Source organism: Panulirus ornatus, chromosome 16, assembly GCF_036320965.1.
Source record: "Panulirus ornatus isolate Po-2019 chromosome 16, ASM3632096v1, whole genome shotgun sequence".
NCBI lineage: Eukaryota > Metazoa > Arthropoda > Malacostraca > Decapoda > Palinuridae > Panulirus > Panulirus ornatus.
The window spans coordinates 12,570,820-12,593,919 of record NC_092239.1 but is presented as its reverse complement, the minus strand read 5'-3'; the positions used below and the strand labels follow the sequence as shown (position 1 = coordinate 12,593,919).

Below are 23,100 nucleotides of genomic sequence, written 5' to 3'. Positions count from 1 at the left end.
CCACGTCAACTAGAACCTCTTGGCCAGGCTTTCGTCTCCTTCGCTAGAACATCTTAGCCAGGCCCTTGTCTTAGCCAGGCCGAACGTCTTCGCTAGGCCCCGTCCCCTCCGTTAGAACGTCTTCGCTAGGCCCCGTCCCCTCCGTTAGAACGTCTTCGCTAGGCCCCGTCCCCTCCGACAGAAGGTCTTGGCCAAGCCCTCGTCTCCTCGGCTAGAATCTCTTTTGTCCAGCCTCCGTCTGTCCTCCCCATCCCGTCCCGTCCACTAGAACATATTAGCCCGGCAACATCCCGTCCATGGCCACCAGAACCTCCTCCTCTCCGCCCGTCTGCCTTCGTCCGCAACAGTTCACATCCCCGAGGCCGGTGTTTGCCCCTCTGGTGTTTGCTAGGTTCTCCAAAAAAACAAAACAGGAGCTCAAACATTGACCTTGCGGCCGGCGGAGCTGTTAAAACAAACTAGGGGTGCGGGGCTGGGTCGGGCTGTCAATCAGTCTTAAGGCGGGAGGTCAAGCGAGGTCGTCTGAGGAGTGAGAGGAAAACCTTTGCATTTGGTTCATTCTTGAGCTAAACGTATCCAAGAGGGAAAACGTTTTCTATGACTTTCTCGCTCTGATCCATTCATGGACTAAGATTGTCTAGGGAGAACGTTTTTCCATGACTCTCTTAACTCATTCTGACTTCGAAAAGAAAAGTTATTTACTTGCGCCATTTTCCTTCATATAGAGTCGCGAGATTTACGAAAATTCTTAAAGGAAATTGTTCTTTTTTTATGGAGAACAAATGCACACGTTTTCTGTTTTACAATGTTTATTTACCGGTTGATACTATGCACTCTGCAGCTTTGGGGGTTTGTATGCAAATTCTTACTTGTTTTAATGAGTTCTTAAATGTTATTGTGTTCTGTGTTACTTAGTCCTTGTATGTAGATTTGTTCATTTTCTTCTCGTAATTCTTGTCTTTCTGTTCAATGTCCAGACGGACACTTAAGTCTCTTTTAACATAGAGCATTACAGATATGATTATCAACGTCTGTATGATTCTAATTTCTCTATACCTGTTACTACCTAGAACCACTTAGGTTACCAGTGATTCTACCAGGACGACTACCAGAACTACTACCACAACGACCTGATCGTCACCTTCACTACCACCAACCACCACCACAACCACTACTAGCAGCCACCACTACAACCTCTACCTACAACCGGTAGGTATCGCTGGTTCTCACAACACCACCACACCACCAACTAAAACAATTGCAAGCAAGACAAAGACATTCTTCTCTTATCATTTCTGCCTCCATTCCTTCCTTAATCTTCCTCTTGTTCTTATTCTTTTTCTTCCCCCTCTCTTCTCTTGTTGTTGTTGTTTTACTTCTTCCTCGTCTTCTTCGTCTTCTTCTTCTTCCTTCTCTTCTTCTTTTTCTTCTTCTTCTTCTTCTTCTTCTTCTTCTTCTTCTTCTTCTTCTTTCTTCTTCATCTTCTTTCCTTCTTTCTTTCTTTCTTTCTTTCTTTCTTTCTTTCTTTCTTTCTTTCTTCTTCCTTCCTTCCTTCCTTCCTTCCTTCTTCTTCTTCTTCTTCTTCTTCTTCTTCTTCTTCTTCTTTCATCTTCTTCATTCTTTCTTTCTTTCCTTCTTTCTTCTTCTTCTTCCTTCTTCTTCTCCTTCCTTCTTCCTGCTGCTGCTGCTGTTGGTGAGGTACAGTTCGTCAAGCCTGCTACGATGAAGATCAGGTTCTGGAGGGATTTTCTTCTGATACACATCTGGGTACATTCCTACTAACCCTCCTCCCCTTCCCTTCCTCCCTCCCTCCTTTCCTCCCTCCTCCACCGCACTCCCGACCCCCCCAGACCAGGTCCACAACCCCTCTCACCACGTCCACCTGTGCCCTGTGTCCAACACGACGCAGGGCTGTCCAGGTGTACTAGGGAGGTACGTAAGTGGTGTTCCGATACACTAGGAAGGCCCAGGTATACCACTAGATACACTAGGAATGTCAAGGTATACTACCAGGTATACTAGGAATGTCAAGGTATACTACCAGGTATACTTGAAGTGTCCAGGTATGGTACCAGGGACACGAAGGGTGTCCAGGTACGCTGATAACGCCCAGGTACACCAAGAGTTTCCAGTTATCCTTGAACCACCTGGACCTGGGAGAGGATGTCTATGTGAGGGAGATAGGTAGATGGATAGATAGATCAACAGATAGATCGACAGATAGATAGATAGATAGAGAGAGAGAGAGAGAGAGAGAGAGAGAGAGAGAGAGAGAGAGAGAGAGAGAGAGAGAGATATTAAGGCAGTGATCTAAGAAAGCCTGAGTCTGAGACTTGCTGTGTCTATATAAGGAAGGCTGTAGCTAGTATAGTGAAGGGATGTTTGTAACAGGGAGTTTCTAGAGTTTCCATTGAAGTGGTTTAGGTGGAGGAGGGGAGGGACTAGGGTAACTAGTAAGTGTCTCATGAGTGGCTAGGGTTGGGAGTGCCTAGGATATGGATGGTTAGGGTAGGGAGTACCTAGGTTAAGGATAGTTAGGGTAAGGCTTGCTTAGGATAGGGATCACTAGGGAATTACATGCTGAGACACGGATGGCTAGGATAAGAGAGGCTTGAATAGGGATTGCTAGGTAAGGAGTATCTAAGGAGCTAGGATCGGTGATGGCTAGGGTGAATGAGGCTATTACAAGACTCGTATAGGAGTGGATAGGCTGCAAAGGCTAGGGGGAAGGTGGTAATGGTAGAATAGTAAGAGTATAAGGAGGATAGAGCTTCGATAGTTTACGTAGAGGTGTTAAGGGTTTGGATTGTCTAGGATAAGTAATGTCAGCATTTGAGGCGGCTAGGTTATCACTGACCTGGATAGAAACGTCAAAGATAGGGACTGGATAGGGTAAGAAGCATCAATCTCAAGGGTAACCAGGATAGAAATGGAGTCGATGTGGTTATAGTCTGAAGAGTGTCTCGGAAGGGCTTAATTAGACTAGGGAGGCTGAGGAAAAAATCGTAGCTAGGGTAGGGTTCGGTATGGTAAGGAAGGCTAGGGTAAGGGGAGCCTAAAGGATAGGGTTAGGAAACATTACCTCATCACCTGACCCCTCGACATACGTCGTGAGGAAAGACATGGTTAGACGTCAAGTACAAAGCCAACAGGAACGTCTAAACAAGACAAACATATTCGCTTTCCCATATGGGAAAGCCCGACCTTTCCTCAACCACCACCCACACCCTCTCCTCTCCCACTACGAAACTCTCCCCCCACCCCTCTCTCTCTCTCTCTCTCTCTCTCTCTCTCTCTCTCTCTCTCTCTCTCTCTCTCTCTCTCTCTCTCTCTCTCTCCTTCAGCCAGTAGGTCGTCAGGAGAGAAGGGTTCCTCCTCACACACAGGTCCCTACACACACACACACACACACACACACACACACACGGGAGTACGACTTCGATCTCACGAGACCCCCAGCGTCCCGCGTCAACATCAGCACTTCGAGCCCTCAGACACTGTGAACAATTCCTTCCTTCATTCACGTGAAAAAAAAAGAGAATGAACGAATATTTCTTTCATACAGTTTCGTGTCTCACGAATCACAGCGTCGTGAGAGAGTATGTCCCGTCTACCTCACTCCAGAGATTTCGTAGTTAAGGGCGCCCGGGCACGGTGAGTTGCCGACCAGCTGGTCGGATGGGATGGCTGGTCGGATGGATGGCTAACTGGTTGACTGGTTGACTGGCTGGCCGCAGCGGCAGCACCAGCGTACCGACGACAGCTGAGCAGCGCCAAGCGTGTGTAAACAAGCCTTCCCGCAGCGACAAACAACAACACTTACAACGACAACAAAAACAGAGCGGCAGGCGGAGACACACACACACACACACACACACAGAGGGGGGCCTGCGTCTCCACAATGGTCAGTTCATTTCCCGCTTTTATTGTTGTGGACAGATTCTTCCTGATGAGATGAGAACGTTGAAGACCCCCCCTGCTGAGTGAGGACCACACTAACCCCTCTCCCCAACCACACCTACCACCACAGCCACCCCAACCACACACTACTGAGGTAGTGGTTGGTGGTAGTAGTGGTTGGAGTGAGTTGGTAGTGGCTGGTTGGGGGCAGGGAGAGGGATGTAGTGTTGTGTTGTGGTCGTTTCGTTTATAACGCGTGTGTGTGTGTGTGTGTGTGTGTGTGTGTGTGTTTGTGTGGTAGCGCTGGGAGCCGAGGTCGTCATGACGTGGGTCGAAGCTGCTGTGAAGTGTGGGTTCGGGTGACCACTACGCGGGATAGGGGTCATTCAGGGTCATTGTCAGTAATATAAGGTTTTTGACGACTATAGACGGATTAGGATCGAGAAGGTGAGAGCAGAGAGACCGGGATCGTAATGAACTGGGGTTGTTATGTCGTTAGGAGAGAGGGGGTCGTGGTACTGGCCTAAGGTTGTGGTGAATGTAGAGTGGTATGAGGTCGTGGTGTGCGTAGCACGACATGGGTCGTTGTGACCGTTCACAAGCTGGGGCTTCGTGGTGAATACAACAAGATAAAGACCAATCATAAGTTCCATGACATCAGTAGACTTAAACATCCTCTATAGTTCATCCATGCATTCGAATCCAGTCATGTAGTCTACGAGAATTAGCATTAGAACAATGGATTTGCGCCAGTCATCTGTAACTAAGTTTGTTTCTCCGTTCATCCTTATCAACATTCCTGTATCGCTTATGGTGTTTCGAATATCTTGGTTGTATTTTGAAAGTCTGGGTGCAAGTTTCTGATGACCGCAACCCATCTGTACCTCACTTACATTTGAGAATATTTTTCTGGACAAGGAATTACACAGTGACACACACACACACACACACACACTCACACACACACTCATGGGGATGATGTGTCCATAGAAAAAGCATTTGTGATATGGAAATGATGGCACAGTAAGCCAAAAGCAGGACATCGCTGTAATCATAGTACACTAACAGTGATGGGGGCGGTGCCACGAAACTTCGTGCCACAGCTTTCGATCAGTGCCAAAGATGAGACGCAGGTTTAGTGTAGTGCCACTGACGGGATGGTGCCATAGGTTTAGGACAGTGCCATAGGTGTAGGACAGTGCCATAGGTTTAGGACAGTGCCATAGGTTTATGACAGTGCCATAGATTTAGGAAAGTGCCATAGGTTTAGGACAGTGCCATAGGTTTAGTACAGTGCCATAGGTTTAGGACAGTGCCATAGGTTTAGGACAGTGCCATAGGTTTAGGACAGTGCCATAGGTTTAGGACAGTGCCATAGGTTTAGGACAGTGCCATAGGTTTAGGACAGTGCCATAGATTTAGGACAGTGCCATAGGTTTAGGACAGTGCCATAGGTGTAGGACAGTGCCATAGGTTTAGGACAGTGCCATAGGTTTGGGGCTTTAGTGGTATGGACAGTATTAGTAACTACAGCTGTAGTGTTAGTAAGATTACTAGCAAATACAGCTGTAGCTGTGGGGACAGTATTGGTACTTACAGTCGTAATGATATGGACAGTAACGGCTTACATTAGAGGCTGGATTGAGCAAAATTAGATTAGAAGTCGTGTTACCAATGCAAATAACAAAAGCAGTAACGGTGATGATGGCGGTAGTAACAACATCAAGCATATAACAAGGGGAAGTAACAGTAAGATAATGAGACAAGATATTCAGAGATTTTCTTGCCAGTAGTAAAGACAGGGAGCTTGTAAACCAATTGCCTTCCTTCGCTCCCTCAGTCATTCTCTTCATGTAGACCTGCCCCTGTACCTGGAGTTCCCAGCAGAGCAGCACCCACACAGCTCCTCCCTACCTGAGGACTCCCTCACAGCTCCTCCTTACCTGTGGACTCCCTCACAGCACCTCCCCATCTGGGGACTCCCTCACAGCACCTCCCTACATTGGGGCTCCCTCAAAGCACCCTCTTACCTGGGGACTCCCTCACTGCACCTCCCTACCTGGGGACTCCCTCAAAGCACCCCCTTACCTGGAGACTCCCTCACAGCACATCCCTACCTGGGGACTCCCTCACAGCACCTCCCCATCTGGGGACTCCCTCACAGCACTTCATTAGATCTCGCAAGTGCGTTCAAATTAGTGTCGGGAGGGGAGGGTGGGTCCCGGTGATACAATCTTGTCAAGCGATTGCTCAAGCGATACCCTCCCCTACGTGTACCTGACCCCGTCTTAAACCGTGGTACCTTCGCTCCTCTTTCTTGATCAACCTTCTCCTCCTCCTTCTTCTCCTTCTTCTTCTTCTTCTTCTTCTTCTTCTTCTTCTTCTTCTTCTTCTTCTTCTTTTCCCTCTTCTTCTTCTTCTTCTTCTTCTTCTTCTTCTTCTTCTTCTTCTTCTTCTTTTCCCTCTTCTTCTTCTTCTTCTTCTTCTTCTTCTCCTTCTCCTTCTCCTTCTTCTCCTCCTCCTCCTCCTTCTCCTCCTCCTTCTTCTTCTTCTTCTTCTTCTTCTTCATTTCTCCCCAAACATTCTCCTTTTCACTTCCTTGCTCTCCTCACACCCTCTCAGTCTCATGCACCTGGCTGATCTACCTACGACCAAAATCTTTCCTTCGAGCCATTTTCTTCACACCGAATTTTCTGATCATCATCATCCTAACCCACCATACCTCGTGGATCACCTCTCGACCTCCAATATTACCTTTTCGGCTCCGTAGTCCATCTCTCAACGAGAAGCTCATCCAGTCTTATTATTTCTAAGGACGCAACTATCCTTGCGAACTGACGTTAAGACCACGTGACCTGTCGCAGGCCCATGCGTTCGGTTGTTACTCGTGCCTTCGTCTGAAGTCACAGGACACAGGTTCGAACCCTCCGGTCATGGTGCATGTTATGCCCAGCGACATGAGTGAGTACTCATTGCCGTCGCTTATTCACGAATACGAAAAAGCGGACATGGAAAACGGAATAGAACAGAACTTTACGAATTCATCTCTAACTCCACCTATCTATATGTCTGTCCACCCATCTATCTATCTATCTATCACCCCATCTATTTCACTTACCCTGCACGAATCCTTACTAGTTTGAATCATCTCAAACACTGGTCTATCGTGATATGTCAGTAACCCTGAATAGCGTAAACTCCCAAACCGAAAGACAAAAAAAGGTACCCCAAAACTCCTTACAAATCCTCCCCCCCAAAAATCACCTTAAGATTCGACCAAAAGGATTTCTCGAGGGAGAGACCTGGGTTCCATAGGATTTCCAGGTTCCTTTGCGATTCTTAAAGGTTCCGTAACTAGATAGGAAGGTTGACGTGGTGACGTCCGACAGTACGAAACCTTTACGAAAATAAGATATGCTTCGTTTTCTGACCTTACCATTAAAAGCCAATTGGAGGGAGACTATTATATTTCAACTATGCTGTACATTACAGCCTAAGACAGCCCATTTAAACAAGTATACTTCATTACTTGCACGTGAATATCCTCAAATACTCTCAGATATTTCAAGATCTGCAGCTCATGAAATGTTATCGCAACACCGGTAAATATTCCCAAATATTCCCCAATATAAAGTAGGGCCCTTAGATATTCCCAAGTGTCCTGATATATTCCCAATGTCTTTGAATATCCCTGAATGTTCCTGAATATAAAGATCGGCTCTTTAATATTCCCGAATATCCTATAATTTACGAAATTTGAATTACTGAAAAGGACCTCATGGATAATTTTCAGTATCCTTAAATATCCCAAAATACAAACCACCCCTTAAGTCCAACAGCGCTAGGCGTCACAGCTAGGAATAAAAAGATGAAATAAAACAAAAGACGCACGACACGCCGTCTTACAAAGACCTGTCGAACCAAATCCAGAACACGTTGTTCACTTTTGACGACCAGGAAGTCAAACGAATACAAAAGAGAGCAACAAAGCCGATGACATCGCTCGGGAATTAACCTCAAAAAGCCTCCAGACCTTATATATAAATACCTTAATAACAAAATGCGAAGACTCGAAGAAGATTCAATGGTGTTCAGAACACTAGATAACTTCAATAATTCAAGAGCCCATTAGTCAGAAATAACGGTATGAAGATAGATAAAATGGAAACGTATTTAAAAAAAAAAAATGGGACAAAATATTCTTCAGCTTTGTGTAGAACACGAGAATATATTAGATATTAGATGTTGTCAATGCGAAGATTATCAACACATCTAGAATAAGAATAGACAAATGTTCTATGATATTAACTCTCATTGTATAAGAGTCTTACGGTCCATTGATAAACCTGTTCAAGAATGAAAGTATAACACTCAAGTATTATAACTTTAACCTTTAGTAGCTAACGACCCTCTGCCCCAGAGTATCCAAGTGAGGGTCATAACTAGATTGGAACGTTTTTTTTTCCTATCTATCCTTTCCTATAGAATTTCCACGGTAGTAGATATACACGGTGTACCATAAGTAGACATACACGGTGTACCATAAGTAGACATACACGGTGTACCATAAGTAGACATACACGGTGTACCATAAGTAGATATACACGGTGTACCATAAGTAGATATACACGTTGTACCATAATAGTTACTTTCCCGGGTTTGACATACCAGAGGGTGTTGTTTTACTAACCTGTCTTGATCTGTATAAACCACTGTTGCTCTCCATCATCCTGTAGCCTCGTCATTGACCATCAGGGTCCTTCGGGATCTGTCGATCCCACATGCTCCCATGCACTACCTTGACCCCACTAAGTCCTCCCAAATATGTGCAGACTGTGTCCCACACACGCAAATAACAACCCTTTTATTTCTTTCTAAAGACACTTAAATAGATCTTCATACAGTACAGGTGGTATACAGCCGACAACACCAGAGAGAGAGAGAGAGAGAGAGAGAGAGAACCCCATGAATCGTTGCCATCCCATGCTTCCTAAATCTCCATAGATATCCCTAAAAGATCCCTAAATGTTTTCCTTTACGAGTCTCTCTCTCTCTCTCTCTCTCTCTCTCTCTCTCTCTCTCTCTCTCTCTCTCTCTCTCTCTCCCGCCCCGACACACACACACACCCACCCTCACCCTCCAGTCTTGCCTCCTCGGGTGTGGGCATCACAGGGGAGCCGCCCAGCCAACTATCCGTCGCGAGCGACGCCAGGTGGAGGCAGACATGAACAGATAATCATCAGAGGAACTGCATGTCGGGACGCATTAATTTTTTGCCGGCGCGAGAGCCCGGGTTCTCTCCCCCCACCTCAATCTCCTTACTGCCTCCCTCCCCCTTCCCTCTCCTCTCCTCCTTCCCCGCTAGCCCACCGCACTACAACCCCCCACTCACAGCATCACCTTTGGCTCTTATCTCCCTCGCGATGTTGTCTCTCTCTTTCTCTCTCTCTCTCTCTCTCTCTCTCTCTCTCTCTCTCTCTCTCTCTCTCTCTCTCTCTCTCTGGCCCATCTTTTAAAACTCACTTTGAGAGAATCTCTCTCTCTCTCTCTCTCTCTCTCTCTCTCTCTCTCTCTCTCTCTCTCTCTCTCTCTCTCCCACTACCTGCGTCGAGCGCTACGCGCTCGCCCTGCATCACTCCTTGGGAAAGCAGGTGTCTTTACTTACCCTTCGCCTCCATACTTTCCCTTCTCGGTATCTCCTCCTTATTCTCCAAATAACATATTCATCCAATCATTTACACACACACACACACACACACACACACACACACACACACACACACACACACACACACACATAAACATACGGTCCCAACAGACGGCAACAAAACGTCGACGCGCACGATACCCCAGCTCACAAGGGCTCCTCACCAGGGGCTAATCCACCAACTTGGGTAGGTCAGTTTACATGGGGTGTCGCGGCGAGGCCGTCACCCAGGTAAGTGAACCGTGCTGGCCTGGCCCCCACCGTGCTGGCTTGGGCTAGATGCCAGATGCACACACGGCTCACGGTTTACTATAATGTCTATCTGTTGTCTATCAGCTCGTAAGTTCGTCCATATATATATATATATATATATATATATATATATATATATATATATATATATATATATATATATATATATGTATATATATATATCGTACTTGTTCGCGGTTTCCCGTGTTAGCGAGGTAGTGCCAGGAACAGACGAAGAAAAGGCCTCATTCGCTCACATCCACTTTCTCGCTGCCATGTGCACTACACCTAGATCACAGACTCCCTATCCACACAGGCCTTACAGACTTTGCCGTGGTTTTCTCCCGGCAGCTTCATATGCTCTGGTTCAGTCCACTGACAGTGCGCGTCGCCCCCTGTATAGCTCACTTCTCCTTTCTGGTTTCCCACTACGTCTAAAGACTGCTAAGCAATTGGTAACGTTCCACCTTTAGGCGTATGTGAATCGTCTGCGTTTCGAGAACAACAATGGAGATTTTGAGCGCGACGGAGCGTCACTTGAACGCGACGGTGCGACCCTTGAGAACGACGGTACGACGCTTGAATACGACGAATGCGACTATCAAACACGACGGTGCGACCCTTGTGTGCGACGGTACGACGCTTGCATACGTCGAATACGACTATCAAACACGACGGTGCGACCCTTGTGCACGACAGTACTACCCTTAGAATACAATGGTCTGGCCTTTGATCGGTCACTTAGGGAGCAAAGTCAAAGACGAAAAAAATTTCGAAAAAATAATTTCTTCAGCGGCTGATATGCTCCAAATTTTCTGATTCTTTTTTTCCTTTGCAATTGATATATTATGATATTTCGGACGGCTACGTACGATACCAGCTGATACGATACGATACTTTACAGAATTCAAAACCTTGATGATGTCTGATATCATATAGATACGAAATCAAGCCCCATTTCTGACTTGGAAAACATGAACTATAGAAATGATACAACGCGTCTCAGTTATAAATTTGCAGCATTAAAAATCCGGGATGCTTCGGGTGATTTCCTTAAATTTCTGGATTTTTAAATTTACGTAAAAGGGAAAAACATCTAGAAATTCTAATCTGCTTTGCCTAGCGTCAGTGTGGCCTTGGCTGTCTTACCAGAGTAAACATTCAACCTTCTCCTGGACCATCTTACTCTGACTTGACAATAATTTGTAAACAGAACAAGAACGACTTCAAAATTATCTGAATTAGAAAATTTCATCTTGTCAAAATGTCCTGCATTTCATTTTGTCAAAATGTCCTGCATTTCTGAAGTTCCCGGATTTCTGATGCCTAATTTTTTTTTTTCATCTTGTACTTGACAAGCGAAACATTTTTTACACTGTTAACATGTTAACATAAAAAAGATATACCCGTTTATTAAGAGCTGTTCATCATAAAACGATCTTACGTAGGAATGTAACCTAAGTTTTTAAGGGGTATGTCTTGAGCGTGTATGCTGTGTGTTGACGACAGGAAAAAGAGAGAGAGAGGAGAGAGAGAGAGAGAGAGAGAGAGAGAGAGAGAGAGAGAGAGAGAGAGAGAGAGAGCCGCGGGGAATACCACTATTGACATAGACGATAATCCATCAACAGTTAAGTATCTACACTGACCAGAGAGAGAGAGAGAGAGAGAGAGAGAGAGAGAGAGAGAGAGAGAGAGAGAGAGAGAGAGAGAAGATAAAAAAAAACAGCTATCACGAAATTTCAAAGTTTTCCTGCTAGCTGAACTGTTCAAGTTGAACCAGGCACTCCACTTACCGAATGAACTTTGACCCAAACCCCATCCTCTAACCTGGGAGTTTCTGATATAAGAACAGACAAAAGAAATCTAAACTTTTTTCTCCTCATCACAGAGGGGCCATGAACACCAAGCTTGCCACAGCACTTGGACCGCTGACCTCAATGTTGCGTGACATTATTATAGGGTGGGGGGGAAAATAGAGATGTGGTTGACATTGTTGTATACAAACGCGTCCGCTGCCATTTGGTTTGCTACGTGAGACCCAGTTAAAGACGCGTTGAGTCCAGGTGTAAGCGTGGATATCAAATCTTTTGAAACTGCACAGGAGGTAGGAGGAGGGGAGTGTATGAGGGTGATCGTAGGAATGTGTATATATATATATATATATATATATATATATATATATATATATATATATATATATATATATGCATATATGTATGTGTGTGTGTGCGTTGTGTGTGTGTGTCTGTCTGTCTGTCTGTCTGTGTCTGTGTGTAATATACCTGATAAAATCGAGGGATTATATGATATTGTATATATATATATATATATATATATATATATATATATATATATATATATATATATATATATGTATATATATATATATATATATATATATATATATATATATATATATATATATATATATATATATATATATATATATGCAGTGCTTTGCAACTCGTCCCCATCACCCACCTTACCATCCAAAACAGGTATATATGTAATAGAAATATGTGTGAACGGACATACATCCTTTTTTTTTCCCACGACCCGAGTGTCTGTTAAGATATGGTTGAACTGAATCGTATTATGTAAATAGGCAGAGTGTGGGCTGCAGATGATGTGGGTTGGGATATGGGCAGAATGTTAGTTTTCAGGTATGGGTCTATGTGTGGGTGTAGTCTCTGGGTGTGTAGGGTGTAGGCTGGGTGTAAATTTAGGATATTTAGGATAAAGACTTGCAAGAACCAAGTGTACCGAGTGTATATACTGGACTGTGTAGGATACAGGGACGTAAAGGGTATGGTCTGTACAACAGGGTGTAGCAGTGCAGACTGTGGGTCTATATGAGTCGGCTGGGTGTAGAAGACCAAGGTGTAGGTGTACATAATGTGGGTGTACAGGGATACGTATGCTAAGAACAGGCGTGTCGTCTGTAGAGATGCAAGGGTAGTGTGGATGGTGGGCATAATGTGGGAATGTGCAGTGTGGGAGCGGGAGTATGGAAGGGAGAGTGAGTGTGTGTGTGTGTGTGGACGTGTTGGAGGAGGAGGAGGAGGTTCCACCTTACCTGCTGGACTAGCTGCTGGTACTGAGGTGTTGTGGGGTCGAGTCTCTCCAGGTCGTGGGTGAGGGCGAACTCCGTGAGTGTCTTCCAGGGCGGTTGGTAGGCGGTCACGTCCACGGGCCCGCCCATGCCCACGCCCATGGGTGCCCCGTCGTGTCTGATGGGCGAGGACGCTACCATGGGCACGCCCGTGATCCCTTGCAGCGCCATCTGCTTCTCCTGACGAAGAGATGAACAAGTGCCTCATTACATGTTACCTGAGTTCCACGTAACACAAGATCGAAATAAGATTTTTGGAATTCGGAATTTTATAAGAAAATCATATTCTTTTTTTATTTGATTTAGGCATTTAGACACAATACATGGTTTATTAGAATACAATATACAGGATACAGTATGAGGTATGAGAATAAAACGTATGACGCACAGAACACGACAGGATTGGCGCATTGTATGCGATACATGGAGATTGTGTGACGCACATGACACAATGTGACGCATGGATTGTTTCTGTGTGACGCAAGAGTTGCGTGTGGTGGGGCATAGGCTTTGTGACGCACATGATACAATGTGACGCATGGATTGTTTCTGTGTGACGCAAGAGGTTGCGTGTGGTGGGGCATAGGCTTTTTTTTTTAGAGTGATGCATGGGCTACTACGCGAAGGCTTCAACTGCAAGCTGGGCTACGGAATGCACGATGCGTACATGCGTAGGTGCAGGAGATGCACACGCACCGGAGATGCATGCGTGCGTTTGTGTGTGTGTGTGTGTGTGTGTGTGTGTGTGTGTGTGTGTGTGTGTGTGTGTGTGTGTGTGTGTGTACACAAGTGTGTGAGTGTAGGGAGGGGGTGTGTGTGTTCCCATGGCGGAGTGCCCTACACACACTCCCCCTACGATCAATTGTGTCAACACCTAAGCCCTCTCCTCCCTCCAGTACCCTCCCTCTAAGTACGTTCCCTCCAGCACCTTCCCTCCACTGCCCTCCCTCTAAGCACCCTTCCTTCCAACACCCTCCGCCCCAGTCCCCATCCATCCCTCCAGTACACGCCCTTCACTACTGTGCTGCACTCCCTGTCAGGGAGAGAGAGAGAGAGAGAGAGAGAGAGAGAGAGAGAGAGAGAGAGAGAGAGAGAGAGAGGCTGTTGACGTTAGCTGTGGGGTGTACAGGCCAAACATCACCCCCACAGTATTGTGTTACCATCTCCCTTACTCTCCCCTCCTCCCTCCGCCTCGCCACCCACTCACCACACTCTCCTCGCCCATCCCTTACCCACCCCACACTCCCCACCCCTCATTACACCCGTCTATCAATGCTCTCCACATTAACATTCACACTTCATTGTCTATTTTCTCCCCCACAGCAATCGCGATATAGTCTCCTTGACGATGCCAAACTATGAATAGTTTCATATGACCAAAGTAATTAACCTTACGTTTGTATAATGAATTGACAAACTTACCCCATGAGTAGAATACATTTAAATCATTATACTTAGCTCTGAGGTTTTATATGATTTACCAAACACTACTGGAACTTGTCGGTATCATAGATATTTTTATTTGTCTTCATTATATACAAAAAACAATATACTTCTCTCACTGTATCGACTTCCTATATATTTATTTTCCCTCATTATGCCAAAATATCATAAGCCTTCTTCTGTCATTATATGATACTCGTTGACTTTTCTCATCAAATCGTATAAGTGTATTTCTCATTGTAGTTATGTGCTGGACCCTCCTCACACACACACACACACACACACACTACACACACACACACACACACACACGCGCGCGCACACACACACACACAGGCTATGATATTCCCGTAATATCGTGGACAATATTCTAACGTGTAATATTCCTGAGTTACATTTACACATGATATAAGACTCCTCTCTAGTTCCTTAATCATGCTAAGCCTTCTGACGAACTACTAACTCTCAGACACTGACCACATCTTTAATAATGCTCTCGATATATTATGCTTTCTCTCTCTCAAGAATTTTTCATCTTTTTTCCATCATGCTTCTTTCTATATCCATCAACGTGTCACTTCGGCATGAATGTATTTCATTATCCTTCACCAGCGCATTATACTCACACTTCCTACGCTCTGTTAAAGTTTTATACTTTACATACTGTTCCACATTATACTTTACGTACCGCTCCTCATTATCTTTACACACTGTTCCACATTATACTTTACTTTATGTTCCTTATTATACTTTACATTATGTTCCTTATCATACTTTACATACTGTTCCTTATTATACTTTACATACAGTTCCCGATTATACTTTACATACTCTTCCCCATTATACTTTACATAATGTTCCGTATTATACTTTACATAATGTTCCGTATTATACTTTAAATACAGTTCCCCATTATACTTTACATACTGTTCCTTATTATACTTTACATAATGTTCCTTATTATACTTTACATACTGTTTCACATTATACTTTACATCCTGTTCCTCATTATGCTTTCGACCTCTTACTGTTGCGCAATTTCTTTATATTTCCTTATAGAATTCAATATCCTCTTCTAATCATGCCAAAGCATTATACTTTCCTGATTTCTATAAGCCTCGGGATCTTACATTATCCTCCAGTGGATCATCCTACTTTCATTATACCAGTTTTCCACTGCCTCTCTTCGTCATACTTCGTTATACCACTCCATTATATTTCCCCGAAAGGCATCTGTTATAATACTTCGCTCACTCGACCCGAGTCGCTTTTCAAATAATACTCTTTATACTTTTCACACTAAATGATACTTTTCCCCCCACCTCATCTCAAGTATCTCATATAAATATGCGATCATGACGTCCCCAAGGAAGTAAGTACTAAAACTTTGAGTTTTCCAAGTTTGTCAAATTACTTTCCCTTGTCGCAAAGGAAAAGTATATTAATACTTTCGCGACACGTCCTTACGTTTCTTAAGATTTTCAAGCATTTGAAATCTTCAGACTTGTCATGGCGTCACGGATGATCACCCCAGCAAAGTATTACTTCCCAAAGTTTGTAATACTTCCCGAGTTATACTGTCCAAAAGTTTTTTTTTATGCTCGAATACTTTAATCTTGCTAAAGGGATTTTCAACATCATATATTCTTTTTTTTTTTCTTTCTATTTTTATTTTTTCTTTGATTTTTATTGAAATATTTTTTCCGCTGTTTATATATATTTTTCGAGAACCGCGTGAATGCTTTCTACTTTCCCATTCCATTACTTTCTTGTATTTTCCTCTGATACTTCCTTATCTTTGCTTTATTACTCTAATGCTCTTTATTACATACTTCCTTATCTTTGCTTTATTACTTTCCTGTTGATCTATCGTATATGCATGATTGATATATAATTTCCTATGTTGTTCTCTATTTGCTTGCTATGTTCTTTCATAATATTTTTTGTTTGTTTGTTTCGTTTGATACTTTTGCGTTTCACGTTTCATGTTCTGCTGTAATATCTTTCTTACTTTTGCTTCAACAGATATTTTATTCTTGTCTTTGCTTTAATACTTTGATATGATTTGCTTAGATTTTGTTCTGTGTTGTTTTGTATTCCTCATTTGTTATAATTTCTTTATTTACTTATACTTTCTTTCTTACTGGTTATGCTTTCATAACTTACTTGTTATATTTTCAGTCTTTATTTGTTATAATTCTTACTTGTTAGTCTTTCTTTCCTTACTTGTTATGCTTTCATAACTTGTTATTCATTCATTCTTTATTTGTTATGTTTTTATACCTTACTTGTTATTCTTTCATTTCTTACTTGTTATACTTTCATTCTTTCACACTTCGCCCGAATATTTTCGTATAGTTTGTCATGATATAGTCTGGAGTTTTCTCATTAAATACTTTCCTGCTTTACTTTGATAGCTTCATATACTTTCTCTAAATCCCATTCCATGTCTTGCCACGATGCTTTCATAACTTTCGCTTCCATTATTTTGTCGTGAATATTATTCTAACTTTTCTTATATTTTTGTTTTTCTCCAGTAGATATCCAGGCTTCATTTTCTGTTGTGATGGTTTCCCATACTTTAAATAATCGTGTTATCAAACTTTGGTCACAATAGTTAGCAACAGCACAGCTCTATAGATTTTTCTTTAACTAAGTTCCTCCCTTGCGCGCAGGTACAGCTCATTTCTTTTTCCCCAATTCTTTTTTCTTCTCCTTTTTTTATTCTAACTCTGGATCATAAATATATTCATGTACCGGGGTGACTTTTGCTTCAATGTGTAAAGTTTGGAAGTTTCAGTTTAATCAGAAAAATTCCAGGTCCTTTTTTCTGGAACTCTGCATTCATATTTCTGTCACTTTCTGAGGAAAAAAAAATCCTTTTTTCAATTTATTCCGATCTCAACTTCATATCCATTCAACCTTCCAATATATATATATATATATATATATATATATATATATATATATATATATATATATATATATATATAGGGATAGGGGAGAAAGAATACTTCCCACTTATTCTCTGCGTGTCGTAAAATTTTAGGTGACTAAAAGGGGAGGGAGGGGGGGGGGGCTGGAAATCCTCCCCTCTCGTTTTTAGTTTTCCGAAAGAAGGAACAGAGAAGGGGGCCAAGTGAGGGTACTCCAAGGCTCAGTCCTCTGTTCTTAACGCTACCTTGCTAACGCGGGAAATGGTGAATAAATATATATATATATATATATATATATATATATATATATATATATATATATATATATATATATATATGAAAAAAATATAAAGACACCGATGACACAGAGTTGTGCCAACATACGTGTGTGTTGGTGCTGCTGGATGCGAAACATGTATTGCAAGAATCCTTCTTTGATGACAGACCTTCCTAGCAAATACTAAGAGTCCAGGAAATTCTAAAGGATCAAACACCCTCTTAGTCCATTATGATGTAGATATAGTACACTATTCAATTTCAACTTTCCTGTGTCCTGTTCTCTATAATATTTGTAACACGATTCATTTGACCCTATTTTGTTCAACCGCTCAGGCCCAAGTGTATATTCTTCCCCTTACAAATGAGATCAACGAAATTATTTTTCCCCTGAGACGTTTTCAAATATTCGTGCCCGCCATCCTTACGCTTTTAACATTCGCGTGACCTCTGACCTGACCCTCGAGGATGAGGTGAAGAGAGTCAGTCCACCAATATGTTTTGAAAGGTTTGTACCCTCGTGCTTAGGGCGTCTGACTACAGTGCTCAAGGACGGTCTACCATCGTGTTCAAAAATACGTTCCCTCCCTTCTCCCCACCACCAAAAAAAAAAAAAAAAAATATATATATATATATATATATATATATATATATATATATATATATATATATATGTATATATATATATATATATATATATATATATATATATATATATATATATATATATATACATATATATATATATATATATATATATATATATATATATATATATATATATATATATATATATATATATACACACACACACACACGCGCTAAAAAAACATGTGAGCATAGTGTCCCTCTATGCCCCCCCTTTCCCCCTCTCCCCCTAGTGTGCTGAGCGATCAATACCGCCGCTGGGAGGGAGGAGGGGATGCTGCTGCTGCTGCTGCTGCTGCTGCTGCGTGTGTCTTGTCGTCAGCGCACAGCAAGTCCATTACTGCTGCGCCGCTGACCACGGAGCTGTTGAAATGCCCACCATCTCTGATTACACCCACCGCTGCCAACCCAGCGAAAAAAAAATCCGGGCTGGTTATCTGATCAAAAGCCCGCGCCGGAGATTTTCCGACAAATATTGACTCTGGTCCTAATGACTTGGGTCTTTAGAGTTGAATTGTCGGTCAAACACAGCGGGCGGACGGCCCCATTGATGTTGCCTAAAAAGTGTGGCTTGGCTCGTATCCGACTAGAAAATGTAAAGCGTTATCTGATATGCGGGGGACACCCCGCCGACGAGAAGATTTTCAGCGCGAAATTCCTGGGCGTGAAATTAGCGGCTTTTGCGGCGGACTTGCTTACTTTAGCGGGTGGCGCTAGAGGGAACGGACGGACGGCCGGGGGAGGGGGGGGGGGGGGGGTGCGACAAGGCCGCCACCTGAATCCTACTGTGTGTGTGTGTGTGTGTCTGTGTGTGTGTGTGTGTGTGTGTGTGTGTGTGATTTACTTTCGTCTGCGACCACGTCCTCCGGGGGCGTCTCTCGCATCCTGCCCCCCTTTGTCCCTTCCGTACATACGAATACATGTATACAAGAAAGTGTCTTTTCCTATGTAAGACAAGTTGCAATACGATTGTATATAACTGTAAGTCTGTACATAGGCGTGCCCATTCTCGGCCATACCCTGCCAGCAGCAGCAGCAGCCCCACACCCCAACCCATCCTCAGCCACCCAAGCAAGCCCCTTTCCACCTCCGCCACCCTCTTTCCCCACCCACCTACCCTCCGCCCTCGGCCACTACTACCTCCTCCTCCCTCCCCAACCAACCCCAACCCACCCACTCCTCCGCTCGGCACCCACGTGGCATCTGTGTTTACATTTACTCAGAGAATACCGCGTCCTCTCGTCTGTCCCTGTCAGGCAGGACCACTCACCCTAGCTCCCGCCTCACTCACCCTAGCACCCCGCCTCACTCACCCCCACCTCCTACTTCACACACCCTGGGTTCTGCCACACTCACCCTAGCTCCCGTCTCACTCACCCCCACCTCTTACTTCACACACCCTGGGTTCTGCCTCACTCACCCTAGCACCCGCCTCACTCACCCTCACCTCCTACTTCACACATCCTGGGCTCTGCCTCACTCACCCTAGCTCCCGCCTCACTCACCCCAGACCTCCTACTTCACACACCCTGGGCTCTACCTCACTCACCCTAGCTCCCGCCTCACTCACCCCCACCTCCTACTTCACACACCCTAGGTTCTGCCTCACTCACCCTAGCTCTTACTTCACACATCCTAGTTTCTGCTCACTCTCCTTAGCTTTCGACCTCACTCACTCTAGCTCCCTCCTCACTCACCTTGACACGGCATCTAACCTATTTTCTTCACCTTGTCTCATTCCTTCCACTCACGATAACATCCTTCCTCCTCTTTTAACTCCTTGACATCATCCTGCTTCCTACTTCACCCCTATGATGTCACCCTACCTCCGAAGTCAACCCTCCTGACATCACCCGGATTTCCTACCACACCCCTTTGAGACCATCATCCAGACGTCACCCCCTCCTACTCAAACCCTAGCAACCTCCTCCTCCTCCTCCTCCTCCTCCTCCTCCTCCTCCTCCTCCTCCTCCTCGTCTACCCAACCTCCTACAGTAGACTTCAGGACATCACACTGCAACCTCCTACAGTAGACCTCAGGACGTCTTGACGTCCGCACTGTGCTCTTCTCCTTCCCATGTGATGTTGCTCTGGGTCTCTCAATACATCTGGTGACATCAGAAGGAGGAAGCAGTGTGACGCTTTGAAGCATACTGTAGGAGATGGAGGGGAGGAGGAACCAATGTGACATCCTCATTATACCGTAGGAGGCTGGAGAGAGGAAAGGTGGCGGGGTGACATCTGCTGAGGTGTGTGTGTGTGTGTGTGTGTGTGTGTGTGTGTGTGTGTGTGTGTGTGTGTCTACTCGAGGATAGAATCCAGAACCATATGACTGGTGACCAGTGACTTAAGACCCCGAGCGCATGTTGTGAAATGGTCTACATCGATTCCATGTGTTATTATGAGTTGGAGACGCGTGTGTGTGTGTGTCTGTGTCTATTCGAAAGGTGAGACAGACAGATAGACAGACACAAATACATGAAAAAGATATAAACAGACTTTCTCTCTCTCTCTCTCTCTCTCTCTCTCTCTCTCTCTCTCTCTCTCTCTCTCTCTGCAGAATACCGGCAGATAATTCTACGGACAGACAGGCAAGACAGAAAGACATTATAGACAGGGGAGGATAGAGACGTTGTTGCTGCGTCTCCTCCACCCGAGACGCGGAGGTGGCTGCTGCTGCAGCTCTACCGCTATGCAGGACGGAGGGCCGGCCACCCAGATCACCACCACACACACCAGGCATTTGGCACTCGCCAGAAGACTTCTCCATCACACATAGTTCCTCTCACATTGACCTCCCACCTCGCCTCTCCTTCTTCTTTTCCTTCTTCTTCTTCCTCCTCCTTCCCCGTCTTAGCACTTCCATCTCGTGGACTCACTCACAACACAGTTTTTTTAGGACATGAACTAGTCTCCCATCCTTTCCTTAACGTTGAGAATTCTGTCAGTCGTTCTAACTTTTTTGGTCTTCTAATTCTAATGTAAGACCCCCACTCTTTCAGCCCAGTCTGCGATGTCACTGACCTTCAAAAAAGTGACCTTGAAGATAGTACCTTCTCCATCAAATCACACTATCACCTTCTTCTCCCTTCGTAAGTTACCTTGGAGTGTCATGCCTCCTCCGCCACACTCATACTCTCACCCACTGATCCCAAAGGGTTAATCTTAGAATAGATCCTACCAATTAAAAAATGGATTCGGCTCACCTCCCATACCTTTTCTTGTTGCATCTGCTTCATGAGCTGGGATCTCTTCTTGTCTTTACAGCGCTTGTTTTGGAACCAGACCCTGATGACGCGCGGCGAGAGCCCCGTCATCTCCACCAGCTGTTCCTTCATGAGGGCGTCCGGGCGGCAGTTAGCGGCGTAACACGTCCTGCAGGAGGGATGAGCCAGTTAACAGGTGTTCGGGGGTAGGGTTGAGTAACGGGGTTGTGGGTTAACATAGAGCTAAACATCAGGGGTGGAAGGGTACCACTTAAGTTGATGTTCAGCATCAAGCATCATGGTAAGAAGCACCAATTTAGCTGATGTTCAGTGTCAAGCACCAAACGGGTAAAGAGTTCCACTTTAGCTGACGTTCGCTGTCGAGCACCAAGGTGCAGAGGGTTCCACTTAGTAAATGCACTGCGCCAGGGTTAGAGGATAAGAGGCTTCACTCAATGGATAGATACCGTGAAGGAGCAAGGATAGGGAGGTCCTCTTAGAGAATGGATAGGTGAAGGAGGTGGATGGATGAGTGTCCCAGAACCACTTCGTCCAACATGAAGGACATTATCTTTTGTCCACTGGGTAAGGGGTAGTCCCATGACAACAACTGTCTCTCTCCCTTAAAAAGAAAGAACATTAAACAGAAAATAAGATTGAACTACACTTACCGTGCTGCATCGTTAGCAAGGGTACATCTGCAACAAGATATCTACTACCACTTTGTACGTTCAGTAATTAGGATACGACTTCATTCAAAACCTTACTTTGAGAAGAACAATATAAATTTCCTTTTTTGTAGTTTTTGTATCTATTGTTAGACAGGATATAGTCAATTGAAACGTTAGTTCGACTGTGGTTAGGATAGATTTTCTTACAAGCATCGGATTCCTCCTTTTTAGTTCACCTAGCCATAACTTAAGCTTCCGTTGGACGTCAGCTAAGTTCTCGCATCTTGGTCTTTTCCTCTAAAACTACAAGACCAATGTGAACCCCTCCTCAGCGGGGATGGTCCTCCGGTGGTTTCTTTTCAAGATTTTGCGTCTGGTGACCCCGATCGCTATCCAAGATGGCCGCTATTATTAGCAATAATCCATCCGTTAAACTTTTCACATTTCCATCATTGTCCCTGAAACTATTGAGTCAATATGGACTAAACTTCGGAGGGCATGATCCCCTTGGTCACTTTTCAAATTTGTGTCCGAAAACCAAGAGCATCTTTCAAAATGGTCGCTTTTGCTAAAAAATGAAAGTTCTTTAAAGAGAAGGAACATTTTTTGGTGCAAATAATTTTTATTTACGTATTTATCTCATCACTGAGTTGCTCGTTTGACAAAAAGTAGTTGATGAAGTACAGATTCATTTAACTTATTCGTAAACAAGCAGCCACTTATATGAGAGATGACTGAAAATTGGCTGTTGTATTTACAAACTGATTCAATCGTTTTCGAAGCCTCATCGGCTAACGATTTACAAAATATACTCCTTCATGAGGCCTTTATCTGATCATTTACAAAATGATCTACCAGTTGATCAATTATCATCTGGTGATTTACAAATTGTTTTACTCGTTTATCTAACATTATCAGTTAATCTATAAACCATTTTATTTACACGTCC

The 23,100-nt window shown here is 44.1% G+C and overlaps 1 protein-coding gene across 3 annotated transcripts in view; it reads right to left on the bottom strand.

Moving 5' to 3' along the window:
• Positions 1-23,100, bottom strand: part of tup (LIM1_Isl and LIM2_Isl domain-containing protein tup) — a 69,633-nt gene that overhangs the window by 6,389 nt on the left and 40,144 nt on the right. For 2 of the 3 annotated variants that reach the window (XM_071671286.1, XM_071671288.1), the window contains exons 6-7: positions 21,481-21,649; positions 12,936-13,151 (exon numbers count right to left, since the gene is read on the bottom strand). In XM_071671286.1, the coding sequence (XP_071527387.1) occupies positions 12,936-13,151; positions 21,481-21,649 (385 nt within the window). The remainder of the gene's footprint in view (positions 1-12,935; positions 13,152-21,480; positions 21,650-23,100) is intronic. The other variant, XM_071671287.1, reaches the window with a different exon arrangement.